Source organism: Suillus subaureus, assembly GCF_016647635.1.
Source record: "Suillus subaureus strain MN1 chromosome Unknown BJ212scaffold_385, whole genome shotgun sequence".
In the NCBI taxonomy this organism is placed as follows: domain Eukaryota; kingdom Fungi; phylum Basidiomycota; class Agaricomycetes; order Boletales; family Suillaceae; genus Suillus; species Suillus subaureus.
Window position 1 is genome coordinate 2,040 of NW_024538941.1, and position 15,265 is coordinate 17,304.

General features: G+C 48.2%; 2 protein-coding genes across 2 annotated transcripts; one reads left to right on the top strand and one right to left on the bottom strand.

Moving 5' to 3' along the window:
* Positions 1–5,455: 5,455 nt before the first annotated feature.
* Positions 5,456–5,833, bottom strand: BJ212DRAFT_1412991 (uncharacterized protein). The gene is made up of 2 exons (XM_041337509.1): positions 5,663–5,833; positions 5,456–5,601 (listed from the first exon to the last, which is right to left on the bottom strand). The coding sequence occupies exons 1-2, from the start codon at positions 5,815–5,817 to the stop codon at positions 5,538–5,540; spliced, it is 219 nt and encodes a 72-aa protein (XP_041185112.1). The 5' UTR covers positions 5,818–5,833; the 3' UTR covers positions 5,456–5,537.
* Positions 5,834–11,113: 5,280 nt separating this feature from the next.
* On the top strand, positions 11,114–11,473 carry BJ212DRAFT_1413016 (uncharacterized protein; the record flags this gene model as incomplete). Its single annotated transcript, XM_041337510.1, has 2 exons — positions 11,114–11,204; positions 11,253–11,473. Coding segments are annotated over 2 exons (312 nt in total), but the record flags the coding sequence as incomplete, so codon positions are not given.
* Positions 11,474–15,265: the final 3,792 nt, after the last annotated feature.

The window sequence follows — 15,265 nt, forward strand, 5'->3', positions numbered from 1 at the left end:
GACACTGGCGCGGCAGTTGGCGGTACCGCTACTGGGGTGACAGATCAGGGTCGACAACAGGGAACGAGTGATGAGAAAACGAGCGCACTTGGGGGAAAGAGCGGACCTGAGTCAACAGGTTAGTGTTTTGTAACGTTACTTCCCCTGTCGACGAGGTAATATTTTCAATCAAGATCCGGGTACTACTCAGACTGGTAGTGAGCCTGCTGTAAGTGCAGGCGCAGTGCACGAGCAGAAGGGTCACGGTGAAGTTGCTGCAAGTACGGGCGCAGCGCCCGAGCAGAAGCAGCAATGCTCGAGTGCCGTAAGTCAGCAAGAAGGGAAACGCGACGATCGGGATGTCCCAGACCGTTCACAGAGCGGCGACATCGGCCAGACTCGTGCGCAAGGGACTGCAGAGGACCGCCCTCAGCAAATGACTGAACGGTTGTCCCAGCAGGAGGTAGATGAACAATGCAAAGCAGAACAAAAGAGTGTCCGACAGGAGGGTGGACAACAGAGCAGATGGGCGGGCCCGGGGGAAGGACGGTGCGAACTGATTCATTTCCAGGGTATCTCGACGGACGAAGGAGATGAACAACCATCTCAACAAACGACAGAAAAATCGCGCTAGCCAGGACAGATTTACCACGGTGCCCAGTAGGAAGGTGGACAACAGGGCAGTCACTAGTCAAGCGTGCTACGCAAGAGGCTCGGAGGAAAAATACATTTCCAGGATTTTCAGGGTTGCGGTATCGTAGGAATGAAAACGAAACAAATCAGCGGCTTCCAGGGTTGTCTCTGACTAACCCTGACGGTAATCATTAGTAGGTGTCATTAGGAGAAAATCTAGGTACCGGAATGTAAAAATGATTCTTATCAGTAGTATGTTAATTTTACAACCGTGTCTGCAGAATGCCAGGCCAAGACCGTGACCGTCGGCGTTGTTTTGTTCCGAGATACCATGCATGGGGTATGTCCGAACAACGTCCCATAGGAACGTGATTGAAAGTTCGTGGCTTGACTTCTTGCAACCGACTCAGGCTTTTTGGGACTGGCCTAGCTGCATTGAAACGGCTGTAAATCTCAAAGAGCAAAAACAACCGAACATAATAATGAGCTTGTTCCAATTTCAAAATTTCGGAGCCTCACCTGGACATTCAGTTGGTGAACGTTATAATAGCCTAATCCATCTGGCTTCCCTTTTGTAGGGTGCGCTCATCACACAGCATGGTGTTGGCAACATGTGGCTATCTTATTGCGCTATTATCAAGCGCTCTTTATCTCCATTCGAAGCGCCAATACATACCATTTGTTCATATCCACCACTCCATCTACAGGGATGTCCACTACGTGGTGGTCGCGGTTAAGCAAGCAGCAGAAAAAGGACCAGGACGACCATGCTTCCGAGTCACAGCCCAGCGAAAAGGACCAGAGGACTCAGAAGGAACCGAACAATGATGTTGACTTGAATCCTGGAGAACTGACCTTTGAAGAAGGTGCGGTTGCTCGCTATTCCTTCAACTTGCTCGTCTGACATCATCCAGATACTGCTGGAGGCTTGGGTCGTCACCTTGGTGTAACTTCTTGCACTCTCCTTATCGTTGGACGGATCATCGGCACCGGTATATTCTCAACACCGTCCTCCATCCTCTCCGGCGTGGGCTCAGTCGGCGCCTCCCTCATGCTATGGGTCCTCGGTTTCTTGCTTAGCTTCTGTGGCCTCTTTATATGGCTCGAGTTCGGCACCATGTTCCCTCGTAGTGGTGGAGAGAAGGTATACCTTGAAGCCGTTTACAGAAAACCCAAGTACCTCGCCACCGTAGTATTTGCTGCCAACGCTATATTACTTGGATTCACTGCGAGCGGTTGTATCGTCAGTCATCTCTTGTTTTGGATAGATATTCAGTGCTCAAACTTAATTGCCTCGTCAAGGTTTTTGCTAGCAAGTGCGTATTTCGGATCCTAATGAAACAACTCGGCTGATATGATGTAGCATCTTAGTTGCTGCTGAACAAACCGCAGGTCGCTGGAATGAGCGTGGAATTGCACTTGGAGGTATGATATCCTACCTAACTGGCATGTTGCGATTGTTTCATGGCTTCTAGTTATCTTTTTCGTAACCCTCCTGCATGGATTAACCCCCAAGACCGGCGTGCTAATCATGAACGTATGCAAGCTCTCATTTTTACACTATTATCATATTCAACATCTTTCCTTCAGTTGCTCTCGATATTCAAGATCGTAATTCTGCTATTCGTCGTAATCACAGGCTGGGTAGTTCTCTCTGGCAAAACCCGCGTCGCAGATCCGCACTATAATTTCAGAAACGCGTTCGCAGGAAGCTCCACGAGTAGCTATGAAGTGTGTTCAATTATTTTCCTAGATGCCCATCTGCTAATTACGGTCTTGACAGTATGCTACCGCCACTTTCAAAGTTTTGAACTCATATGCGGGATGGTCCAATGTGAACTACGTGATGAATAATGTCCGTAATCCAGTGAGGACGCTCAAGATCGCAGGCCCGCTCGGTCTTGGTATATGCGCCATTTTGTACTTGCTTGCAAATGTGGCTTATTTCTCAGCTGCAACCAAGGTGAGAACTTCTTTTTGTGTCTGTACCATGAACGAAATACTGAATGGTATCGATAGGCGGAGATCGATCACTCCGGCGTTACTGTCGCTGCTTTGTTTTTCGGGAATGTCTTTGGTTCTGTTGCGGAGCGTGCGCTAGCGGTTTTTATTGCTCTCAGGTGAGCTCGATGTCTTGGGTTTGAGGGTTTCCTGACTTATTGTCTTCATGACAGTGCTCTTGGAGTGAGTCCTGTGGTTTTTTTAACATGATCTCTGTTTGATGATAGGCCATAGAACGTTATTACTATAGTAAGTCAAGGAATGCTATTGAAATGTGTGGCACAAGAACTTTTCATTTAGACTTTTGCTGCGTCACGAGTAAACCAAGGTCCGTCATACCAAACATCGTAATTTTACCTAGCTCATACTTCAATTACAGAACTCGCAAAGGAAGGGATACCCTTACCATTCGGAAACAAATTCTGGGCTTCAAATTGGCCCACAGGGAAGTCCCCACTTCCGGGATTGATCATCCACTTGATACCCTCAGTAAGTACTACTGTAGAACCGCATGATATCCATGATATCAATCTGAGATTGGTTTTTTAGGTCATCGTCATCATCGCGCCTCCCCCAAACATTGCCTACCCCTTTATTTTGGACGTCGAAGGATACCCACAGCAGATCATTAATCTTTTTATTGTCATCGTACGTCTTTCGATTATTTTTCTCGAGTGTTTCTTACCTCTTGATACCGCCAGGGTCTGTTCTATCTGAGATGGAAGAAGCCAAATGCTGTTCGACCATTCAAAGGTAAGCAAATATGTCGCTCTTCCTGTGTAGTACGTTAACGCATATGATGTAGTATGGTGGCCTATTGCTGTATTCTTCTTGGCGGCTGCTGTCTTCCGTGAGTTACCAATCTACAACTCCATACTTTCTTTCCCTAACCTAACCTCCACATAGTACTCGTCGCTCCCTTCCTGAGACCACCCGGCGGCATTGGCGACACCCCACCACTACCATATTACCTGTACGTTTCTTCCACCAGCGCGTCCCTTATTCTCATTCCTCACTCGTTCTATAGGTACTGTCTCGTCGGAATCGCCATCATGTTTGTAGGCGTGCTGTACTGGGCTGCATGGCGGGTCATACTGCCCAAGGTATTTGGTTATGAGTTTGTGCCGAGGAAGGAGAGGTTGGACGATGGGACTGTTGTCACCGTAGTGAGTGTTTGCATTTTTTATTCTGTGTTTGCTGGTTTTGCTTACCGATCTTATTTTCAAGTTTTCGAATAAGAAAATAAAATGATTCGGAGGCTGATCGGAAGTGCAAATAAATTGGTCTTTGGATTAATTTAATGCGATGTTGTGGTGGTGTTCGTGTAATGCATGCGGTGTTGTACCTACCAGAGTCTAGAACGAATCCTGGGTCAGCTCTGCTTTCTGCCCAGTGCTGTCACTCTTCTGAAGTTCTTGCCAACAACACCTGCGTTCTGAAGATCTGGCCAGTCACCAATCCCGTTAGCATTCTTGCCTCATCACATTTTCTACTTGAATCAATCATAACACGTTAACAGTACTAGTGCTGGTAAAACCGACAATTTGTTGTCATGTGTTAGTCTATGCGGTTTTGATATGCTGCACACCCCGAAGCTCTCGACTAAATGCGTAGCACCAGCGCACGATGCAGAGGACTGTCAACAAGCACAGCAACGCAACAAGAGCAATGCACCCTTGCAATAGCTAATGCATGTTCAACGCCAGCGTATTCGTCGTCGCAATCCTCTACGAACAGCGTAGTAGATGCGAGGGTTGCGCTAACATCATGGGATGAGGGTGTCTGTCGTCTGCGCAAGGCGCGTGACAGTGGTGATCAGCTTTAGTACGAGCAGCGTAGTAGACTCGGGGGTTGTGCTAGCGTCTGAGGAGAGGCTATCTGCCGTCCCTTTGAGGTGCTCGACAGTGGTCATGAAAGAGTGTATGTGACGCTCCACACCCAAGCTGCCTATCACTTGACGGATGGCTTCGGCGTCGAAGGTATCGATGATTGCCATTAATGGAAGGCGTTTAGGAACTGGTGGGGGCTAGGACGTCAGCATAAATTGTAAGTGAAAATTGTATCACTTGCTTGTGGGGGCTTGTGGACTGATGAATGCAGGCATAACGAACGCGGGTGTCCACCTTGGTGTCTGGAGTCAGGCCTTCAGGGACGTCATTCCTACGCGTTGAAGTCATGCACTTACACTCGTGGCCCATGCACAACTGCTTGTGCCTGGCTGGGATCCTCGAGGTAATATTCCATTTTATGTTTAGTTCCATAACGTTGGTTGATGTTAGCTCAAGTTTTATCTTCAAGTTGTACTCATTTCCTCGCACTCTGTCGTCTCCGCATTCATGATCGCCGAGCCCACCATGGACTCTATTCTCATTTGAGAGATCTGGCATCTTATTATGTATGTCTACCCAGGTGATTGCGCTCTTCTTCCCGTGGTTCAGCGCCTCAAGCTTCAGTACTCAGTGCCATTCCCGTAGGTTCGATGTCCCAATCAAATACTTGGTTATTGAATATTTGAATATGATACGGCGGGGCTGCGAGGATTTGAGTCGGGGCACAAACCTGGGCAGAGTCAATATCCGGCTCGAGTTCTTATCAGGCGGTCTTTCAGTGCAACAAAGATGAGCGTGACACAACAGACTTGGCCTGCCTGCACTTAACAAGCCCGAAGCGTGGAAAGTTCCCGTTGCAGCTGCTCTCGAAAGGCTTTCTTTTCATGACATTATCCACTGCGTGTCAGTCATCAGTTCAATTGGATTCGGATCGTATATTCCGCTTTTCTGTCTTGACGTCGTTTTCAGCAGTTTGTAAGAACAGTTTGCAATATTGTGCACAATGATTCTACCCACTAACCATCACATTGCCCGCTTCAACTTTGGACATGCTCCTCAACTTGAACCCTACTTCTGTCTTATCCTAAGTACTACTCATTCTGCGTCACACAGCCCGTCATCCATCCTCCTGGTCAACATACCATCTCGGAAGATCAACCTATCAGACTTGAAGGTGGGTCACTCCATATTACCCTCCAATTTTGTTTGGTGATCCTTACATTGAATCTACAGTCACAAGTGGATAATTTCCCTCCTTCCTTACATCCGCAGGCATCCACGAGTCCATCAATGTCGACTCAAGTAGACGCTGCAAGTCATCTCTCAGAGTCCCGAGTCCCATCGTCCGATAGTTCTGCAGCGTGGGCGATACCATGATATCGTAAAGAATTCCAGAGGCTTCATGGTACTTACTTCTCTCGTGGCGTTCAAACATCTTGACAGGCTCATGATATAACCGAGGTGGTTTTCTGTCACCCTTCCTTTGTCTGGGTTTGCAGCGGCTGTGACATTACTTGTCATGGCTAACTGGAAGTCAGCGAATTCATAAGCGATACCTGTCGCAGAACTGACATGCATGAGACGCTTGCTGCACTGCAACTTCGCGTGAACAACATATGAAATTCAGTTCATGAATACATGAACCGGAGTGATCCATCGGCATGTGGAGAATGCAACCTTAGCATGGTAGTGAGAATAAGTATTTGCTGCGGGGCCTGAAGCAAGGACAAGCGTATCACTTGAAGTTTCAAAGTCTTGCTATTCTAAACAGCGGTTTCGCGGATTGTAAGCGTCGAGATCACGAATCTGTGAGGTAAAGGCAAATAAAGCGCACGTCCTCCAACGTTCGAGTACTCTTAGGCGAACTCCTCTCCATCTTCTTCCAGATACTAGACTCATTTATCCGCTACTCTTCTCCCCCACGAAATAGTATGATTCGTCGCCATCTTCCTCGATGTCCGGAAAATCGCCTGGTCAGTCAAGGAATACTGTTAGTGACATGTCATTCAGTATGATGGGTCGCCCCGCTCAAGCCGTGGGTGGAGTGCGATGAAACGTCTATGCCGGCGATGTCGATCATGTGCCACTCTAAATTCTTCTGAGTCAAGAAGACTTAATTAATATTGTAGCTTTAATCGTCAAGCTCGAACCGTAAGAGCGCGTATTACGACAGGACGAGAAACAATGGATGAAGGAGATACCTGGAAGGTTCATGGTACTGTCCAACGATATGGATATGTCGAATGGTGGGACTCGGATAACTGCCAGCCAGTATCTCCTTGGATTCAAATGTAACGGACAGGGATATTCCTGCGGTGAACTTTGAGATTTCTAGCGCGAAGATAGAATGTGAAAACCACCCAATGAATGGCAAGATCAAATGCTAAGTGACCTACCTAGATCGAACCTCCAAGCTACAATGACACGATTGACGAGCGACACGAATCGACGATGAATTGAGAAGGGGTAGTGGTGTGGACTAGTGGTTTTGTCGAAGCGCTGAGCATGGAGTCATCATAACGGTCAAAGTAAGAACGAGGACAGGGAGGGAAGAGATCGATGAGAACGGGTGATCTCTGAATTTCTATAATGTGTACTACGCGCGTGTCATCAGAGGACTCGTGAACCGACTACGGTACGTAGTACTTGAACTGTCTTCGGCAAACACCGAACGCGCTTGTGACTTTGCTTGTAGCATAGTACTATGTAGTCTGCTGCTGAGGAAAAGACGCCCTTGGTTCAACGGCAGACAACCAGGTATTGTAAAAAATTAATTGTCATGTTTGCACTGTGCAGCTCTTTGCTCATTATGTTCCAAGTTGCAGCTGGCACATCATCACAGGTCTATCGTCCGCTGCTGCATTCAGCTATCTCACATTGCGCCTGAATCAGACTTTTCATGTTCTCGCAAACCGTCCCTGGTGTTTCCACAACTCTTCCCCATGCCGCTATCAGCTCAATCGGACACGTCGTATACAATCGTTCGGTTTTTCTTTGCCATTCTAATACCTTGGGAAATACACTCGATTCACAATTTTGCCTTTGCGTGCTAATAAGCGACACGACTCCCTGATATAAGCCCAGGAGTACCGGACGCTCTGAGACTCATGTCTTCCCTTCAACCTTGGCGGGCTACTTTCGCTGCAGACCAATTATTATATTCTCTACTTCCTCTGTAGAGTGAGCTCTCCCGCTAACATTATATAGCCGGGCGTCTTTCTCGGCATATCATACCAGCGTCTATCGCCCTCGACAATATGGAAATGCACGTGCAGTATGGCCTGAACCCTGAACCTCTCCTTTCACTGAACTTCATCCACATTCCCCATATCCCCACCTCTCGTCTTCCCCTCCCACTCATTCCACCTACCGCTCGACCCATCTTCGATCCTCGTCATTTTTACTGCATCGCACCATCATGCCTAATAGCTCAGAAAGCCGATATATCAGGCTTGAATGTAAGTTGCTCTATATCACCCTCATGTCCGTTTCATGATCCTCACGCTCTATCTACAGTCATCAGTGGAAAGAATCTTAGAGTCCCTTCTGGGCGCATACCTGCAGGCATTTACGTATCCATCAATGTCGACTCCCGGAAAAATGCTGGAAATCGGTCATCAGTGTGTTATTATCTGATGAATCTGTAGCATGGGGAATACTGTGACTCTGTAAAGTCCATGGAGACTCTGACACGACGCGAGAACTGATCTTCGGTTTATAGATCATCGCATGTCTCACCTGTGTTATCAATGGAGATCAGGGCATCCTATGAGGTCGATCGAATGCTAGGTAGTGGAGAGATCATCGGGAAACTTCAAATGTCGTGGATGAGCTGCTGGGTCATGGAGACGAGTCATTTGGTGAGCAACTTACTTCTCATTCACGCGCATATACTAACATCTCATAGATCTATCCTTCCCACCCATTCGTGATGTCTGCCCTTCCCTCACGCTGAAGGCCGCCGTAGTACATGCTTATGATGGTCAGGATAGCACACTATCTGATGTGAGTGACGCTGGCTTCTGCTGTTAACTTTTGCTGATGGCACACCAACTGTAGTCCCCCGTATACAGTGATATTGCTCGAGACACAGATGCAGGCCATGCACGATTTGCCGAATACGCGACGAGCGGGACGGTCTCTCACCTGAACGATGCTGTGCAGCATTTTCAGTTGGTTCTTGACCAGTGTCCGGTCGGCCATCCTGATCATGCAGCAGCTCTCACCAACCTCGCGTATGCCCGCCTTGAAGGGTATATTCGGAATCATCTTCAAGACATCGATACCACCAGTTCCCTCTTCCGCGAATCCCTTGCATTGTGTCCGCAAGGGTCATCCCGATCACCCGTCATCCCTCCATAATCTCATTAGAGCATTGATATGGCGTCACAGCAAGGAGTCTACCGCCATCCACATTCACGAATCCGCGCAGCTGTGCTGCACGCTACTGCCCCTCTGCCCAGAGGGCACCTACCTTCGTAGCATCGGCGTAGACAGTGCGGTCGATTATGTGATCAACAATCTTCCTGTCGACGCATCTGACGAAGGCATCCACCTTCGACGAAATGTGCTCGAGCTTTGTCCTGTGGGCCATCAACTCCGTCCAAGAGCCCTCGCCACACTTGCACATGCGGTCCATGTACGCTTCAACCAACGCGGCAGCATTGATGATGTGGACGAGGACATACGACCTCCATCGTGAAGCGGTGTCTCTGTGTCAGAGGGACATTCTGATCGCGGGTAGCTAACCTGAACAACTTGGCCTACTCACTCGTGAAACCGCTTCAATCACCAAGGCAACCTAATGACCTCGACGAGGCGACCACTTTGTACGAAGAAACACTGCGTCTGTGCCCTGTTGGGCACGAAATTCGTGACATCTCGTTGGACAACCTAGGGGGCGCCCTTGCCAGCCGTTTTCTACAAACGCGGGGACATTGATGACATCACCCGAGCTATCAGCCTGCGTCGCGAGGCACTGACGTTGCGCCCACTTGGGCATCCACATCGTGGACATCAGACTTAACAACCTTGCCCACGCGCTCCAACAGAGATATGACAAATTACATGTCGTCGAGGATCTTAACGAGGCCATTGAACGATATCGTGAATCCCTTCGGTTAACGCGGCTTGACGATCCAGAGCGCCATGGACCTCTTTACAATTTGAGCTCGGCGCTCTGCTCTCGTTTCATGCACACTCAGCAGAATGAAGATGTCGAGGAAAGCTATTACTCTCTGCCAAGAACCGTTGGCGACTTTGCCTTCACTGCACCCAGCCAGATGGTTCGGCTACAGATGGCTGATGGAAGCCCATTTATCTCGTTACCGGATTCTACATGACCCTGCTTGATTTGTCACTTGCCATAAATAACTTCAGACTGGCATCGGACACCCTACTCAAGGCTTTCCGAATCGTATCCATACTGCCTTGCACTGGGTTGCTGAAGCTGAAGGTCATCAGCATGACTCTGCCCTCGAAGCATACCAAGTATGCTTGGAGCTTTTCGACAGCCACGTGATGACACGATCGTCCGATCGTCTCACGGCGCGAGGCTGCAACCCGCTTTTCGTGGTGCACAATCACTGCCGGTAGATGCAGGCTCACGTGCCATACGTAGTAGTAATCTACGACAGGCAGTTGAACTTGTGGAGCAGGGCCGTGGCCAGCAGTGGTCGCCTGGCCTCTCGACTCAGGACCTCCGCTAGAAGACCTAACGTCTACGAGTCCGCAACTAGCTCAAAAGCTGCTGGAGCTCAGCAAGCAACCTATCTCATGCTCAGGGTGCTGCGGGCAGCGCTGGCCCAGCTGCAGCTGATCAAGCAAGCAACAGAATACAGGAGACTTACAAGGCAGTGGGAAGCTGCGGTAGCTGAGATACGTGGTCTTCAGGCGTTTCTCGCGGTTCCTGCTCCCACCTTCGTATGAATATCTGCAAGCGGCAGCACGCCAGGGCCCTGTCATCATCCTCATTGCCAGTCAATATTTCATGCAGCGCCATCATCGTCTCGACGTCAGGAGACCCCCATCATGTTTCCTTACCGTCTATCTCTCTCACGGAACTGAATAATCTCAAAGATCGCTTCGCAGGGCCAAATACGACACGCGTCTATCATGGGCCCAAAAGTAACCGCGTAATGATCTAATAGTCCCTCTTGCGGACAGTATGGGACGCGATCATGCCTAACCCATCGTCAACGTACTCGAGAAACGTCCTCGAACTAAAGCACCGCTCTCGAATCTGGCTATGTCCCTACTGCAGCTTTCACGTCCTATTCCCCCTTCATGCAGCTCACCCCTTTCAAACAAAGGTAGATGGATCCAAGGAGCCTTGCCTGGAGGATCTCTACATCTGTTCTTACACGCCGACACTATCGGCTCTGGTCAGATCTAGACAGATGATGAAGAGGCGTGTCACTCCGTCCTTCGGGACAATCGGACAAGGTCAACCGGGTGCAGGGAAAGGCAAAGGCGCTCTTGGCTGTTGACAGCGAGCTCGAGCTTGTCCATAAGTTTGGTCCCTGCAACGGCCAACCATACTAACTATTTCTGGGATTGCAGCGACAACCGAGCAGGTTGCACTCCCAAGCTTTGGAAGAGAACACCTGGGTGCACCTCCTCTTGTCACGGAAAGCAGGGACCCTACGCAGCCTTACAATTCGCATTTCGTCATGAGAGATGAACATCTGACGCTGCTCGATATCATGGAGAGAGACATTCCGCACGCCGAGTTTCGCATTCTTATCTGCTTGTCATACCGCCGTCGGGGATGAGGAAAAACTCCTGACGAGAAGTCGATTCATCTCGCAGCTGGTCTCCAGTTTTCGGGTTCAAGAGCGTCATTGGCACGCTGTGGGAAGGTCAACGATGCTGTCGCAAAACACCACGTCGTTGAAGCGTTCTACAAATATATGTTCATGGATTTGAAGGATGGTGCCGGTAGTGTGATGGACTGCTACGAGGGCGGCCTGGGCCCTCAACCGTGCTACACATGCGGTGAAGACGAAAGGTTGCCGCTCGAGCAGAGGATGGTTTTTCATTCATATTGGTGTATAGTTCTGCTGTATCACTCTCATCTGGGTACGGTTTTATGGGTCCTTTATGTTGCACTCTATTCCATCCACGTTGTACTTCAAGTTGTAGAATTAATCTGTTATGCGTCTATCACATGATACTATGCTCCATTTATCTTATTTTTGCGTTCGCGGTATTTTTGTCTACTCTAGAGTCTTCAGCAAAGTCATTCATTGCTTGATGGCAAGTGTGTGTATGTGCATGAATGCTCGCGACATCGTCTCCTGGTACCTGATAAAGTTATCCTTGTGTCTCCATCCCCGTTCTTAATTGTGGAATTTCCTGATGCGACAGACACCTTCGCTGGTGGGCATATCACTTGTTACACAGCTGAGCTTGATTGCATCTTCTGGTTGTTGCGCATGCGAAAGCTGGATCGAGGTGCAGATCTTCCGCTGGAGAAAACTGTCATAGAACTTTAACGAATAATTTGCAGATTCAGAGCGAACAGGGAGCTTTGTTGTGTGAATTGCCTGGAGCAAGTCATCAAGTTTCCTGCGCCATATAAGTTATCGTCCGTTGTACGTTACAGAGATGCAGCTTACCATAATGACAGATTTGGGTAGAACCTCCATAGATAATCCGGCCTTGAATGATAATAAACGTCAGAAGAGGTGGAGCTCGATTTCAAGCGACACCAATGGCAATGGCAGTCCGACGTCGTTGTGAACGTTGGTCTGCAGGGAGATAGACTTCTTAGCGCGTGACATCCGCCAGGAGGTATCAAAGCAGCTTATCCCTGATTATGTCTACCACAGAGGTGGTTCCTCGATGACATCAGATGCGGCAGAAGACTGGCCCGATGTTAAGTGGTCTGATCATTGCGACTAAATAATTAGGTCCAGGTATCAGGCCTGAGAAAAGGCTGACCGCACCGCACGTCGCACAGACCAACATACCCTTGACTTCATCCACAAGGTCTTGCGTAACTGGGCACAGGCTAGGAATATAATCTTAATATTTCATATACGTCGAATGTTAGTCCAATACCTACATATAGATTTCGTTGTGAATGGAACAATGAGGTAAGATGTCTTGCGAACCTTCACCGGGACACCAGTATTGCGCTTGAACGGCGAGCCCTGCTGATGAAAACGAGGGCAAATTAACATCGACACCGCTGAGAACTATTGACCACCTACAATGCCTTTACACTCAAAGATAACAACTTTGGGGTTGAAGTCGTTCAACCAAAAGAGACACCTGTTGCGGTGATTAGCGAAATGACAGCAACAAATGACAGTCACCATCAAAAAATTTGCTCACTGACAAGGGTCAACCTGCCTCATGTTGAGCACGAGGTGCTCCTGCTCAATGGTCCGGTGGAGTTCGTCCAACAAGTCCTACATATAGTGTTTGATATCACCGCGTATCGCTTCGTGCATTAATGCTCTCTGCATGTGGTAGCTACAACTCAGACCGTCAGGGTTCAGTAAGTAATGAACTTGACTTGGTTCATGAAGTAACGAGCATGTTCTAGACACACGAGTGTGATCCATCCTGAAGGCACAGCCATCATACTGAAAGAGTTGAGGTGCGGTAGGAAACGGTCAAAATATGACTTACCCATGCATTGGAAATGCGAGCGTTATGACAGGAATGGTAGTTTAAAAACATGACGGGCACTTTGGAAAGGTAGTGAAGGCAAGAAAAGACTCATACGTACTGGGGAGTCAACTTATCGAACCATGAGGCTCACGGCGGATCTTCATAGAAGACGACCTTGGAGCCTGCAGGGCGGGGCACTGTAGTGAACATGATGTCGATAGCGGGATCTGATACCAGCACAGCCTGGATAGGTAAATCCGATGAAGCAGGAACTGTATTTGTGGACCCGTTTTCAAACTATGGACACTAGCTGAGTGAGAATGGACAGAAACCTTGTACGTTCAACACGCGACTTACCGACTTGCTGAATTGCCAACCCAGTAATTTGTCGTGTAAGAGAGTGACCGGTGCCCACTATCTCGCGTGTTGGAAATAACACATGTCGGGCGCCGAATCCGTCGTGGATGATCCTGCGTAAGAATCGTCTCAAGGAGATGGAAGCTCTGCGGTAGCTTCCAGTCTTCTGGACGAGAAGACTCAAGAAAATGAGTACGTTGTCTCCTGCGATACCTACTTGAGATCACGGGTGTGCCCACCATGGAAGAGAGTGACGAATCTCCGATCGCCCGAGCTTGAAATGACCTCCGTTAGAACAATCGAGTAAGAACAATCAAAGAATAACAGGCAGAGCGACGTGCGAATCGTAAAGAACAATTTCTTCGGTATGCTGGGAATGGTTGGTGAACTGACCTGTCCTCATGACGACCTTACGGTTGAGTGGCACACAAGGGAAGGATGGAGCTCGAGGATATGCCATCGCATACACAGTAACATTGTGTCGAGTACTTTATTAAACTAAATCACGTTCAACATCAGCGCCTCAAAGTGTCCATGCATGAAGCGTTTGGCTGCACTATAACTTCGAGGAAAATAAGAGATGAAATTCATTCATGAATATGTGAATGGGAGGATCCATCAAGAACATGACTGAACCCAACCTTAGCATGGCAGTGAAAATGAGTGTTTTGCTGCATGAGCCAAAGCGAGGATGAGTGTACTCACTTTAAGTCTTACAGTTTTGCTATTCTAAACAGCACTTTCACGGATTGCAAGCGTCGAAGACACGAACCTGTCAGACAAATGCAGATAAAGTGCACGTCCTTCAACGTTCGAGTACTCCTAGGCAAACTCCTCTCAGCCTCTTTCAAATATCAGACTCATTCATCCTCTGCTCTTCCCTCCAACAAAATAGTATGATTCATCATCATCTTCTTCTTCTTCTTCTTCGATTTCCCGATACTGGGAGAAAACCGCCCCGTTAGTCAAGGAATACTGTTGGTGGCAAGTCGTTCAGTCTGATGGACTGCCCTACTCATGGTGTGAGATGAGACCTAATTGTAGTTCCAATCGTAAAGCTCGCCGTAAGAATGCGTGTTATGGCAGGACGAGAAATAATGGAAGATTGTGAGTAAAGGAGATGTCCGAAAGTTTAATGGTACTGTCCAACGGTATGGGCATATCGAATGGCAGCCTGTCAGTATCTCCTTGATTCAAGTTTGACGAACAGGGATATTCCTGTGGTGGACTTTGAGATTGTTGGTGCAGAAATAAGACGTGAATTCCACCCAGCGAATGGTGAGATTAGATGCTAAGTAACCTACCTAGATCAACCGTCCAAGCTACAATGATACGAGTGGCACAGATCGTCGATGAATTAAGAGGTACTGTGTGGAGGACTAGTGGTGTTGTTGAGGCGCTGAGCATGAAATCTTGATATATATGGTCAATGTAAGATTGAGTGTAGAGAGGAATTAAAGGATCATTGAGAACGTCGATAATGGAGTTCCTTTGCAGTGGTGAACTGTTTTCCATGGTAAACACCGACAAGTAAATAACTAGCGCGCTCCCATTGCTCAGGAAAAGAGTTCTATGGTCCACTGCTGCATTCCGCTATCTCATATTGCGCCTGAATCCACTTGTCATGTTCTCGCAGGCCGTCTCCATGCCACTATCAGCTCAATCGGACAAGTCGTATACAATCGTTCGGCTTTTCTGTCCTTACTGGTTTCAATGGTTTTTCGCTTCCATCTGCCATTCTAATACCTCGGGGAATACACTCGATTCTCAATTTTACCATTGTGTGCTAAATAAGTGATACGACTCCCCGATATAAGTCCAGGAATACAAGACGCTCTGAGACT